Genomic DNA, 14,381 nt, shown 5'->3' on the forward strand with positions numbered 1-14,381 from the left:
CCCTGGCACTTTAAGGTATTTGTTACATTTTGAATGCCTAGCAGGACAGGAAAATTGTTTATTCAAAGCATCCCTGGTCATCCTTGAGTGTGCCCCTGGCTATCTGTTAATGTAAAAAAAAAAAAAAAAAAAGTTTTTTTTAAATCGTTTGGTCCGGTTTGCTTAATATACAGATTTACTTTTGATACTTAATTATATTTAAAACCAAGTAGTATTTTACTGAGTGACTTTCACTTTTTCTTGAGTCATTTTCTATTAAGGTATCTTTACTTTTACTAAAGTATGACAATTTGGTACTTTTTCCACCATTGATGAAAACAAACAGTTGCACTAGAATCAGACCTTCAAAACATGTGTATGCATGCATTCTTTTGTCATAGTGTAATTTCTTCAAACCACAAAGCATGGGAAATTGATGGGAATATATTTTTTCCCCAAACACTCCAGTAATAAATCCACTGACACAACAATGAGATGAATTTGTTTTTCGTAAGAATGATTCTCTGCTGCCACCTACTGGTAGAAATTGTTTGTACACAAAAGACTACAAAACAAAAACAATTCTTTGTCCTGTTTAAAATATTTATTAGAAAGCTATATTCATATAAATTATCTTGCAACAGTATGCAGTTCACATAATTCATACTAAACAAATGCACTCTTAATTCTTGTATAAAAACAATGGTTAATCATATTACCTTTCACACACTCAAACAAAGTGGGTCATCATGACATGATCAACATTTTAAACATTTAAGGCCTGGAATTATCTTAAAAACAGATCTGTCCAAACAGGGTTGAGACCAACTCCATTTCAATACTAGTCAGTTGTAAACATTTATTGAAATTATCTTCGAAATTCTCATAGAAAAATGTGAACTCTGACTTTCAATATTTGGCTTGAATTGATTGAGTTAAAATAAGTATCAATAATAAACTCTGAATACGGAAAAGGGAAACCAGGCATCTAAAACATTCAGGCTTTGACTTCACATAATTTAGGTTTTCATTGTACGTTAAATAAAATCCATCCTGTAATATTTATGGTCATCATTTGAACAAAAGAGGGGGAAGAGTTGGAAGAGTAAAAATGCACCTTGGTGTTCAGTAAATTCTGTGAAGATTGTAAACTCAACAGCTGGTGCCTCCTCATCAAGTGGTAAATGCGGTCACCCAAGTGTAGTAAGTTGTTCTGGGTAAGAGCGTTTGCTAAATTACTAATGTAAATGTAGTGAAGCTCTCTGCTCAGCCTTTTCCATTCAGTTTATGCTTCATTTATCTTGTCATTGTTCTTCAACCAATGTAATATCCCCACCTCTTGAACCTCCTTACCCAAATTCTCTTCCTTCCATCTCCCCACAGAGTTGTTGGATGTAGTAGGGATGTACCGTAGTCCCTTCATTGGCTCTCATTGCTTTTAATCTTCGTGTCCATTGACAGCTTTGGTTCTCGCAGAGCCTCTCCCTTGTTTAGATGGGCTGGCTGAGTTATTCCGAGAGTCTCTCTCACCTACAAGAGGATACATATAGGAAATACGCTCCTTGACAAACACCAGCAAATATATACAGTTGATGTTGGAAGTTTACATACACCTTAGCCAAATACATTTAAACTCAGTTTTTCACAATTCCTGACATTTAATCCTAGTAAAAATTCCCTGTCTTAGGTCAGTTAGTATCACCACTTTATTTTAAGAATGTGAAATATCAGAATAATAGTAGAGAGAATGATTTATTTCAGCTAATATTTCTTTCATCACATTCCCAGTGGGTCAGAAGTTTACATACAGTCAATTAGTATTTGGTAGCATTGCCTTTAAATTGTTTAACTTGGGTCAAATGTTTCGGGTAGCCTTCCACAAGCTTCCCACAATAAGTTGGGTGCATTTTGACCCATTCCTCCTGACAGAGCTGGTGTAACTGAGTCAGGTTTGTAGGCCTCCTTGCTCGCACACGCTTTTTCAGTTCTGCCCACACATTTTCTATGGGATTGAGGTCAGGGCTTTGTGATGGCTACTCCAATACCCTTGATTTTGTTGTCCTTAAGCCATTTTGCCACAACTTTGGAAGTATGCTTGGGGTCATTGTCCATTTGGAAGACCCATTTGCGACCAAGCTTTAACGTCCTGACTGATGTCTTGAGATGTTGCTTCAATATATCCACATAATTTTCCTCCCTCATGATGCCATCTATTTTGTGAAGTGCACCAGTCCCTCCTGCAGCAAAGCAGCCCCACAACATGATGCTGCCACCCCCGTGCTTCACGGTTAGGATGGTGTTATTCGCTTGCAAGCCTCCAAATTTTTCCTCTAAACATAACGATGGTCATGATGACCAAACAGTTCTATTTTTGTGTTCTAGTGTACTATAGAATATATTGCTTTCTTATTGTTGACACTTCTCCCAGTCTTATTTAAGGTTAGAACTACCTTTCTAAGTGTTCTGATACTTCTAGCTTGGAGTTGTATTTTTATGATAACATAGCTACAGTATTTCACTTTTTAATGTGTATAGTATTGCTTACTAGGTGTGTTCAATCTGCTTTGTAACCACTCCCTCTTCAAATTAGGGCTAATGTGAAAAGCTGTTAAAAAGAGGACATTGTATTATTTCTTTGTACTCCCTGACGAAGGCCATGCAGCCGAAACGCGTCAGATTTTTAAAACCTTGTTTCTATTGAACATGCCATACTAATAAAGGCATATTAATTAATTATATGAAGAGTGCCTTGGTCCTCCTTTCCTTTTGTGGTACCTTCAGGCATTTGGAAATTGCTCCCAAGAATGAACCAGACTTATGGAGGTCTACAATTTTTTCTGAGGTCTTGGCTGATTTCTTTGGATTTTCACATGATGTCAAGCAAAGAGGCACTGACTTTGAAGGTAGGCCTTAAAATACATCCACAGGTACACCTCCAATTGACTCAAATGATGTCAATTAGCCTATCAGAAGCTTCTAAAGCCATGACATCATTTTCTGGAATTTTCCAAGCTGTTTAAAGGCACAGTCAACTTAGTGTACGTAAACTTCTGACCCACTGGAATTGTGATACAGTGAATTATAAGTGAAATAATCTGTCTGTAAACAACTGTTGGAAAAATTACTTGTGTCATGCACAATGTAGATGTCCTTACCGACTTGCCAAAACTATAGTTTGTTAACAAGACATTTGTGGAGTGGTTGAAAAACAAGTTTTAATGACTCCAACCTAAGTGTATGTAAAGTTCGGTATATTTTCTATATAAAAATACCTCATTAAGTCGAATGCTTACCTGTAATGTCATCAGGGCTGTAACCACATGACTCTATCAGGTTGCCATCATCACTCTCAGAGACGCTCTAGAAAAGATGGTTCTTGATAGTCAGTTAGAGGCAAAAATAACAATTAGAAAGACAAAACTACGCTAGACAAAGGCCGACATAGCCTTTCTGTGCAATAGACTGGAAACTGGCTGCAGACTTACCTTTAACTCAGGCTCATACTTCTGCTCATACCGCACCATCCCATACAGACAGAGAAGTGTGATGAAAGCCTACAGAGAGAGAGAGAGAGATGTAGAGAGCACTGACAACACAATGGGAGCCCTTACAGTACCACCCACATAGCAGTCACATGTCAGAGCATACCAATGGTATTACACAGTCTAAATAGCATGTCATTGTTATGGACACTTGAGGTATGGTAATTGAAGCAGGGAGAATTGTTTTGGAGGTTAACACATACGCACACACAGCGAGAGAGAGACACACACAGCCCTTACCACACATAGAAGCCACTGGAACACAGACCGAGCTTGTGTTTTGGAGAACACGTCCTGTCCAAACTTGACGCACACCAGGGCCTCCAGGAAGGCTATGGCCCTGTGGGTTAGATAGAGACGTTGTTAACGGGCATCCAGGAAGGCTATGGCCCTGTGGGTTAGATAGAGGCCGTTGTTAACGGGCCTCCAGGAAGGCTATGGCCCTGTGGGTTAGATAGAGGCCGTTGTTAACGGGCCTCCAGGAAGGCTATGGCCCTGTGGGTTAGATAGAGGCCGTTGTTAACGGGCCTCCAGGAAGGCTATGGCCCTGTGGGTTAGATAGAGGCCGTTGTTAACGGGCCTCCAGGAAGGCTATGGCCCTGTGGGTTAAATAGAGCCCGTTGTTAACGGGCCTCCAGGAAGGCTATGGCCCTGTGGGTTAGATAGAGACGGTGTTAACGGGCCTCCAGGAAGGCTATGGCCCTGTGGGTTAGATAGAGACGTTGTTAACGGGCCTCCAGGAAGGCTATGGCCCTGTGGGTTAGATAGAGACGTTGTTAACGGGCCTCCAGGAAGGCTATGGCCCTGTGGGTTAGATAGAGACGTTGTTAACGGGCCTCCAGGAAGGCTATGGCCCTGTGGGTTAGATAGAGACGTTGTTAACGGGCCTCCAGGAAGGCTATGGCCCTGTGGGTTAGATAGAGACGGTGTTAACGGGCCTCCAGGAAGGCTATGGCCCTGTGGGTTAGATAGAGACGTTGTTAACGGACCTCCAGGAAGGCTATGGCCCTGTGGGTTAGATAGAGACCGTTGTTAACGGACCTCCAGGAAGGCTATGGCCCTGTGGGTTAGATAGAGACCGTTGTTAACGGACCTCCAGGAAGGCTATGGCCCTGTGGGTTAGATAGAGACGTTGTTAACGGGCCTCCAGGAAGGCTATGGCCCTGTGGGTTAGATAGAGACCGTTGTTAACGGACCTCCAGGAAGGCTATGGCCCTGTGGGTTAGATAGAGGCCGTTGTTAACGGGCCTCCAGGAAGGCTATGGCCCTGTGGGTTAGATAGAGACGTTGTTAACGGGCCTCCAGGAAGGCTATGGCCCTGTGGGTTAGATAGAGACCGTTGTTAACGGACCTCCAGGAAGGCTATGGCCCTGTGGGTTAGATAGAGACCGTTGTTAACGGACCTCCAGGAAGGCTATGGCCCTGTGGGTTAGATAGAGACGTTGTTAACGGACCTCCAGGAAGGCTATGGCCCTGTGGCTTAGATAGAGGCCGTTGTTAACGGGCCTCCAGGAAGGCTATGGCCCTGTGGGTTAGATAGAGGCCGTTGTTAACGGGCCTCCAGGAAGGCTATGGCCCTGTGGGTTAGATAGAGACGTTGTTAACGGGCCTCCAGGAAGGCTATGGCCCTGTGGGTTAGATAGAGACCGTTGTTAACGGACCTCCAGGAAGGCTATGGCCCTGTGGGTTAGATAGAGGCCGTTGTTAACGGACCTCCAGGAAGGCTATGGCCCTGTGGGTTAGATAGAGACGTTGTTAACGGACCTCCAGGAAGGCTATGGCCCTGTGGGTTAGATAGAGACCGTTGTTAACGGGCCTCCAGGAAGGCTATGGCCCTGTGGGTTAGATAGAGACCGTTGTTAACGGGCCTCCAGGAAGGCTATGGCCCTGTGGGTTAGATAGAGACGTTGTTAACGGACCTCCAGGAAGGCTATGGCCCTGTGGGTTAGATAGAGACCGTTGTTAACGGACCTCCAGGAAGGCTATGGCCCTGTGGGTTAGATAGAGGCCGTTGTTAACGGACCTCCAGGAAGGCTATGGCCCTGTGGGTTAGATAGAGACCGTTGTTAACGGACCTCCAGGAAGGCTATGGCCCTGTGGGTTAGATAGAGACGTTGTTAACGGGCCTCCAGGAAGGCTATGGCCCTGTGGGTTAGATAGAGACCGTTGTTAACGGACCTCCAGGAAGGCTATGGCCCTGTGGGTTAGATAGAGACCGTTGTTAACGGACACTGACCACCAACAAACATTCACCTCTAACAATAATTACATTTTACAACAGGCATTATCAATTAGAAAATATCTATTTGTTTTTTTATTAACCAATGGCCCCATCTTTTTGTTAATCACACTATGTTAAGATACACCAAAAAATTACAACAACAACATTACAACAACAAAACAAAATCACAGAAAACAAATACATTTCCTCCTTAATTTTAGTCACCAGACTGCAGAGGGTACTTAGACTTTCGCTGAGCTTATAATATTGAAGGGGTGAAGCCAGGGGCATATAAGGGCCTCATTGTTTTGTATTTTATAGTGAGAGAGCAAGAGAAAGTAAGTCTGGTTCCCATGGTTACCAAAGCCTAGTCGGGGCAATCACCAGCTTGGGACAGCGATGAGGTCAGCATCAACATTTTGAACAAAATTGGACGTGACCCAATTTGCCATCCACAGCATTTCTGAGACATTTGTCAATGACGTGGTCCCAAGATTAGAGTGGAGTTCAGCAACAGCAGGAAATGGCCACTAGAGGATACAGGAAAGACTCACCCAAACATCCAGCACTGTGTTCCCACTCGTTTGCACTGTGTGTCTGTCAGATATGCATAATACTGTCTGAGAGAACAGGAAGACAAACATTCAATACAGCCATCACAACAACAACTGTCATCAAGATAAACAGAAGGGTTTACAGAAATCATTTAAAACTTCTTCCAACTCCATTCCATCTATACGAAAAGAGACTGCACATGTCGAACTGTCATAATTCCCTTCTGCCTCTAGAATGTAGAGTACACGTGTGGAGTGGTGTGGTGGAAAGGGTCCCTACCGTACAGTAGGGGCTGTGATGATTCCAAGAAGGAGAATCCGGCACCAGCTGAGAGCGTGAGACGCCTGGAACACGAAGATGTGCTTCAGGAAGAACGTGTTCAACTCAGTCAGCTGTTTAGAGGAAAGGAGGTAAAGACAGACAGGAAGTAAAGTCGTAGTACAGCAACATGTATATTAAAACATCACTGTCCACACAGCTTAGATATCATACAATCTACCCCATAACCTTCAGGTATGTAGTAGGATCATAGAAAACATACCAACTGCTCAACTACAAAAAAACACCACACATTTTTGTAAATAGTTGAACTCCATTTGTTTCCCAAAAGAGTTCAATCACAAATTACTTTCAAGTCAATATACACAGAGTAACTACATAAAACTGGATTCTGACTTCTAACCCTGGCACTAAATGCTATGTATCATTTCCAGGTCAGAGGGTAGAGCTCACCTGCCAGAGGATCATAAAGACGTAGATCCCTGCCACCCTCTGGAAGGAGGACTTGGGGTCTAACCATCGTACGTAGGTCCAGCTTGCTGGGGTGAACTGGAGCACAACCCGCTTCAGCTTCCCTGTGGTCGTGTGGATGTCTCTGAAGACACAGCATAAATACAGATATACATAGAGGCATACACTTACGCACTGGGAAGTAACACCGATGGGTGTTGACAGACAGTTAGGCTCACAAGGTTAAACACAGAGATACTGTACAGGCATAAAGAGACATACATAGACGAGAAAGCACACATGCACTAAATCAGAGCAGGCAGCAATTCCATAGAATAAATGTATTTTAATTGGGACTGGTGAACTGTATTGTGTCATCTGGGCTCCCGAGTGGCGCAGCGGTCTAAGGCACTGCAACTCAGCGCAAGAGGCATCACTACAGTCCCTGGTTCAAATCCAGGCTGTATCACATCCGGCTGTGATTGGGAGTCCCATAGGGCGGCGCACAATTGGCCCAGCGTCTTCTGGGGTAGGCCGTCATTGTAAATAAGAATTTGTTTTTAACTGACTTGCCTAATTAAATAAAATTTAAATCTGTCATGATACTACAGGAGAAGGGAGGAAACCAATAGGAGAACTCACTTGATGCTGGCCCATTGGTAGGTCCGCATCTCCAAGAAGCGACACACAGTCATGCCCAACCAGATGCCCCCTCCATTACACAGCAGGATGTCCAGGATCAACTGGTCCCACCAGCACTCAGCAAAGTTAGGCAGCAGGTGCATGAAGAACAGCTGAGGGAGAGACAGACACATAGAGACAAAGGTGAATGGAGAGCTACAAACTGACTCAAAACGTGCCAATGCAATAGAATATTTCAAATCAATCAGAGCCTAAATACTGTTTGAAACCTAAATGGGATCTGTTGACGGAAATCGAGCAGTACTTCACAAAGATACGTGTCCCAAACAGCACCCTATTCCCTTTATAGTGCCCTGCTTCTGACTAAGGCCGTTGCTCTGCTCAAAATAAGTGCACTGTATAGGGAATAGGGTGCCATTTGGGAAGCAGACACAGACTTCCTTACACCCTTTATTTACCTCAGTGAGCTCCCAGGTGATGCTGATGGTCCAGCAGAGGGCGTAGCTGCGGATGAGCATTGCCTTCATGGCCCAGCCCCCGAAATGCCCAAACGCAAAGATGTCAAAGTGGCTCAGGATCCGCTCCCAGGTGATCACGTGACAGTTCACTGCATATTCCTGCAGGGGGAGAAAGGCCAGGTAAGACACAGACGAGCCAGGTAAGACACGGACACAGAAGAGCCAGGTAAGACACGGACACAGAAGAGCCAGGTAAGACACGGACACGGAAGAGCCAGGTAAGACACGGACACGGAAGAGCCAGGTAAGACACGGACACGGAAGAGCCAGGTAAGACACGGACACAGAAGAGCCAGGTAAGACACGGACACGGAAGAGCCAGGTAAGACACGGACACGGAAGAGCCAGGTAAGACACGGACACGGAAGAGCCAGGTAAGACACGGACACGGAAGAGCCAGGTAAGACACGGACACGGAAGAGCCAGGTAAGACACGGACACGGAAGAGCCAGGTAAGACACGGACACAGAAGAGCCAGGTAAGACACGGACACAGAAGAGCCAGGTAAGACACGGACACGGAAGAGCCAGGTAAGACACGGACACGGAAGAGCCAGGTAAGACACGGACACGGAAGAGCCAGGTAAGACACGGACACAGAAGAGCCAGGTAAGACACGGACACGGAAGAGCCAGGTAAGACACGGACACGGAAGAGCCAGGTAAGACACGGACACAGAAGAGCCAGGTAAGACACGGACACAGAAGAGCCAGGTAAGACACGGACACAGAAGAGCCAGGTAAGACACGGACACAGAAGAGCCAGGTAAGACACGGACACAGAAGAGCCAGGTAAGACACGGACACAGAAGAGCCAGGTAAGACACGGACACAGAAGAGCCAGGTAAGACACGGACACAGAAGAGCCAGGTAAGACACGGACACAGAAGAGCCAGGTAAGACACGGACACAGAAGACCCAGGTAAGACACGGACACAGAAGACACAGGTGAGACACGGACACAGAAGAGGCAGATGAGACACGGACACAGAAGACACAGGTGAGACACGGACACAGAAGAGGCAGATGAGACACGGACACAGAAGACACAGGTAAGACACGGACACAGAAGAGCCAGGTAAGACACGGACACAGAAGACCCAGGTAAGACACGGACACAGAAGACACAGGTGAGACACGGACACAGAAGAGGCAGATGAGACACGTAACAAGACAGTGGTGGCTCAGCAGTATGGTGAGTCATGATGATGCTAGCCTTGGATGCCCAGGCTTTGCTCACATATAGTTGAGTCAAAGAGATTTGTAAGGAAGGCCTTTGCGAGACTATGATGGTGCAAATTCATGCTGAATGGCGCTGGAGGGAATAGCAGGCGTTTTACAGGCTCCTGACCAATTGAGCTATTTTGTGCATTTCTTTGCGCAGATTGTAACTTTTTTTGCACATAATGTTTCTGCCATTGTTTCCTATGACCGAAAATAGCTTCTGGACATCAGAACAGCCATTACTCACCTTTATTTCGACGAGGACTTATACTTCAATGAGTCAGAGGCGAAAGAGATATTGATTATTGCGGACCAGGACCAAATACCGACACTCGAAGGAGGAGAAGATGGCGCCATAGAGGCCGGCCTGCGGGATACCTGACGAGACTACATCGGAGAGCGGATAAATCACCTCTACCCTCCGTTCTATTGGCGAACGTGCAATCACTGGAGAATAAACTCAGTATCCTATCAATGTGATCTGAAGAACTGTAATATCCTATGTTTCTCAGAGTCGTGGCTGAACAAGGAAATGGTATATATAAATAAATGTTTTTTCTATACATCGGTAGGACAGAACGATGGCATCGAGGAAGCTCAGAGGAGGGGGTGTGTCTCTTTGTTAACAACAGCTGGTGCGCAATCTCTAATATTAAGGAAGTCTAGAGGTTCTGCTCGCCTGAGTTAGAATACCTCATGATAATCTATAGACCACATTTTTTACCAAGAGTGTTTTCAACTATATTTTTCATAGCTGTCTATTTACCACCACAAACCAATGCTGGCTCTAAAACCGTACTCAACGAGCCGTATATGTCCAATAACAAACAAAAGAATGTTCACCCATAGGCAGCGCTCCTAGAGGCTTTAATGCAGGAAAACTGAAATCCGTTTTACCTCATTTCTATCAGCATGTCACCTATGTAACTTGTGGCCAAAAAAAATAACTCTAGATCACCTTTACCACACACACACACACACACACACACACACACACACACACACACACACACACACACACACACACACACACACACACACACACACAGAGAGAGAGACGCATACAAAGCTCTCCCTGCATTTGTCAGATTTGATTGTAACTCTATCCTCCCGATTCCTGCTTACAAGCAAAAACTCAAATATGAAGTACCAGTGACGCGCTCAATACGAAAGTGGTCTGATGAAGCGGATGCTAATCTACAGGACTGTTTCGCTAGCAGAGAATGGAATATTTTCCAGGATTCATCTGATGACATTGAGGAGTTTACCATATCAGTCACCGGCTTCATTAATAAGTGCATGGATGACGTCGTCCCCACAGTGACCATACATAGATATCTCAGACAGAAGCCAAGGATTACAGGCAGCATCCGCACTGAGCTAAAGGCTATGGCTGCTGCTTTCAAAAAGCGGGACACTAATTCGGACGCTTATAAGAAATCCCGCTATGCCCTCCAACGAACCATCAAACAGGCAAAGCGTCAAAAAAGGACCAAGATCGAATCCTACTACACCGGCTCAGACTGTCGTCAGATGTGGCAGGGCTTGCAAACTATCACAGATTACAAAGGGAAACCCAGCCACGAGCTGTCCAGTGACGGAGGCCTACCAGATGAGCTAAATATCTTCTGTGCTCGCTTCGAGGCAAGCAACACTTAACCATGTATGAGAGCACCAGCTGCTCCAGACAATTGAGTGGTCACACTCTCCATAGCCCTTATTTTACTATGTAAGTTGACTGAGAACACATTCTCATTTACATAAACAACCTAGAGAATAGTTGCAGGGGGAGATGAATGAGCCAATTGGAAGCTAAGGATGATTAGGTAGGCATGATTATATGAGGGTCAGATTGAAGATGTAGCCAGGACACTGGGGTTAACACCCCTACTCTTAGGATAAGTGCCTTGGGATCTTAAGTGACCACAGTGAGTCAGGACACCCATTTAACATCCCATCCGAAAGACAGCCCTCTACACAGGGCAATGACCCCAATCACTGCCCTGGGGAATTATTATTATTTTTAGACCAGAGGAAAGAATGCCTCCTACTGGCCCTCCAACAGCACTTCCAGCAGAATCTGGTCTCCCATCCAGGGACTGACCAGGACCAACCCTACTTAGCTTCAGAGGCAAGCCAGTAGTAGGATGTAGGGTGGTATGCTGCTGGTTAACATTCACAGACGGATTACCAGGACGCATACTTAGAGCATAAGCTGACAAGCTGGCATGTATCTTCACTGACATTTTCAACCTATCCATGAACCAATCTGTATTCCTATGTTTCAAGCAGACCACCATAGTCCTTGTGCTCAAGAAAGCCAAGGTAACCAATGTCTAAAGGACTATCGCCCCATAACACTCTCATTTGTAGACGTGAAATTCTTTGAAAGGCTGGTCATGGCTCATATCAACACCATCATCCCAGTATTTTACTGGGTGACTTTCACTTAAGTCATTTTCTATTAAGGTATCTTTACTTTTACTCAAGTATGACAAGTGGGTACTTTTCCTACCATTGATTAAATAGTTAACCAAATAGCTACACGGACTATCTGCATTGACCCATTTTGCACTAACTCAACCCATCACATACACTGCTGCTACAGTTTATTATCTATCCTGTTGCCTAGTCACTTTTTCCCTAACTATATCTACCTCAATTACCTCGTACCCCTGCACATTCTATTATTTCTCCCTGCATTGTTGGGAACGGCGAATAAGTAACAACTTCACTGATAGTCAAAACCAATTGTTTATGAAGCATTTGACAAATGAAATGTTATTTGAAGTGTAACAGCGATTTAATTTTCTTTATCTCACAGCTTTTGCATGATGAGATAAGTTATCAATATTTAACAATAAAAGTTTTACCAATAACGTTTTGTGATCATAATGACTCACCATGACATCAGCCTCACGGGTAGCGTAGCGTAGGTTGGGGTCCACCCAGTACATGAGCCTCTTCACCTGGGCCCAGTTCAGGAAGATGAGGAAGACCAGGAACAGGAAGTACAGAACACTCAGACCTGACAACAACAGGAAGGAACCAATCAAAGCGGAGTTCCATGGACATGGTTCCATAGAGGTGCTCCACTGACGATGTAACTTGTTGAACGGTGCAGTAGGACTACTCACCAAATACCATGCGCCAAATTGCAGGATGTGGTCTTGTGAATGGACCTGAAGTGGATAAATACCATTATCAGAGTGGATCGACCAAAACCCTCATATACTGCATTTCAAAAGTTAACATAGCATAACCGCTAGCAGTAGGTGTACCATTCACTCGCACAGTCAAAACCAGAAAGACCTGAATGTCTATTAACCATTGATCTACACTAGAACAACATTCCTCCCACCCATCAACATTCAGACACACCCTTTCTACCAGGTGCTGGGCTATGGACAAGTACAAGGCAGTGACATTGAGTAACTACCATTGGGGAATGCCAGGACACTGATGACAAGGAAGAAGGAGACGACCAACAGGAAACCCACTCGAAAGTTGTTGTCAACATCAGCATCATCCCTGGAAAAGAGAGCAGGGTTTGATGTCAAAAAGCATTGGCTGAGATTTGCAATTTGTACATTATTCTCAGAGGATGAAGTGAGGTTTACTATGATACAGTAAATGTGGCATTCAAATGTGACATTTAATAAAGTTTCTGTTCGATTATTGCTTTTTCAGCATTGTATATATTATTACAATAAATAACATTAAAGGCCCAGTGCAGTCAAAAACGTGATTTCCCTGTGTTTTATATATATTTCCACACTGAGGTTGGAATGATACTGTGAAATTCTGAAAATGATGATAATTTTAGTGTGAAAGCTGTTTGAAAAGAGCTGCTGAAATTTCAGCCTGTTTTGGTGGGATGGAGTTTAGGCCTGCCTGGGTGACATCACCAGGTCGTAAATCATTTCATAGATCAATACGAAAGAGAGTTCCAAACCTCTCTGCCAATAACAGCTTGTTTTCAGTTTTCCCCTCCCCGCTCAGGCCACTCCCAGACAGTCAGAGAAAAATTATTGCTTGAGAAATTGCTACCCACCAATGATTTTGAACTAAAAAACGGCTGCATTGGACCTTTAAAGATGTAATCAGCAGTTGAAACAATAACAATGTGTTTTCCACAGCCCTGTTTCAGTAAAAAGCTGAGAGATGGGGCTGGAGAAATTAAACCACTCTCAAATTCATCAACAGAGCTATGGATGCATGACCATCCATGATATCAAAGTGTACTTTTACCCATGTTTTGAGTCTATATAGTGTTTGTTTACATTTACTTTGTTTACAAACATTGGAGTAAAACAAGCTTATCTTTTGGGTTCTGATGGGTTATGACAGTTGAACTAAGCTCATTAAGCATTTATAACGTATATTCTTCCAGAATCAATGGGTACATATAATTAATTAAGTCCAAACATGGATGTAGCAACTGCATATTGCCCCTTTAAATGTCTAATCAACTGTAGTTTAATTATACAATTTAGGTTTACACTTGGGTTAGATAGCTAAGCCAAGTTAGCACAACCACAAGGCCTACCGGCAAGTCAAATGAGCTGTCAACGGCTATTGGGTTACCTGGAAAAGACGAAGTACATCAAGCTAGCCACAGTGAACGTCAAAAGGGTGAGAGTGTGAGGCTTGTAGAAAAAGTTAATGCTGATGCCCTCCACTTGTTGCTCGTTAATCATCCGAAAGTGTAACATGTCATTCACATCATCCTTGCTTAATGTATGGGACCCCAAAGCAGGCGCCATGGCGAGGGATAAGGAGTTTCTTCCACAAAATTCCCCGTGTCAGCAGTTCTCGACAGGACAGGTTGATCTGCCTGTAAATAAATTGATGAGGACTGGGGATGGGCGGAGAGAGGACGGAACAAACCTGAAAACGGCCAATCAACTCAACAAACTATAGGGCTGTAGTAGGAATGCACATTCCAATACCAACACTCCCAATTAATTCCA

General features: G+C 44.2%; 1 protein-coding gene across 1 annotated transcript; it reads right to left on the reverse strand.

Moving 5' to 3' along the window:
• Positions 1 to 561: 561 nt before the first annotated feature.
• On the reverse strand, positions 562 to 14,274 carry LOC106588913 (phosphatidylserine synthase 1). The gene is made up of 13 exons (XM_014178460.3): positions 13,996 to 14,274; positions 12,848 to 12,939; positions 12,546 to 12,590; positions 12,312 to 12,436; positions 8,127 to 8,285; positions 7,669 to 7,820; positions 7,030 to 7,171; positions 6,577 to 6,689; positions 6,297 to 6,362; positions 3,762 to 3,861; positions 3,465 to 3,533; positions 3,273 to 3,339; positions 562 to 1,509 (listed from the first exon to the last, which is right to left on the reverse strand). Exons 1-13 carry the CDS (start codon positions 14,172 to 14,174, stop codon positions 1,418 to 1,420), a joined length of 1,401 nt encoding a protein of 466 aa, XP_014033935.1. The 5' UTR covers positions 14,175 to 14,274; the 3' UTR covers positions 562 to 1,417.
• Positions 14,275 to 14,381: the final 107 nt, after the last annotated feature.

The sequence above is a fragment of the Salmo salar genome, chromosome 27 (genome assembly GCF_965601325.2).
Source record: "Salmo salar chromosome 27, fSalSal1, whole genome shotgun sequence".
NCBI classification, from domain to species: domain Eukaryota; kingdom Metazoa; phylum Chordata; class Actinopteri; order Salmoniformes; family Salmonidae; genus Salmo; species Salmo salar.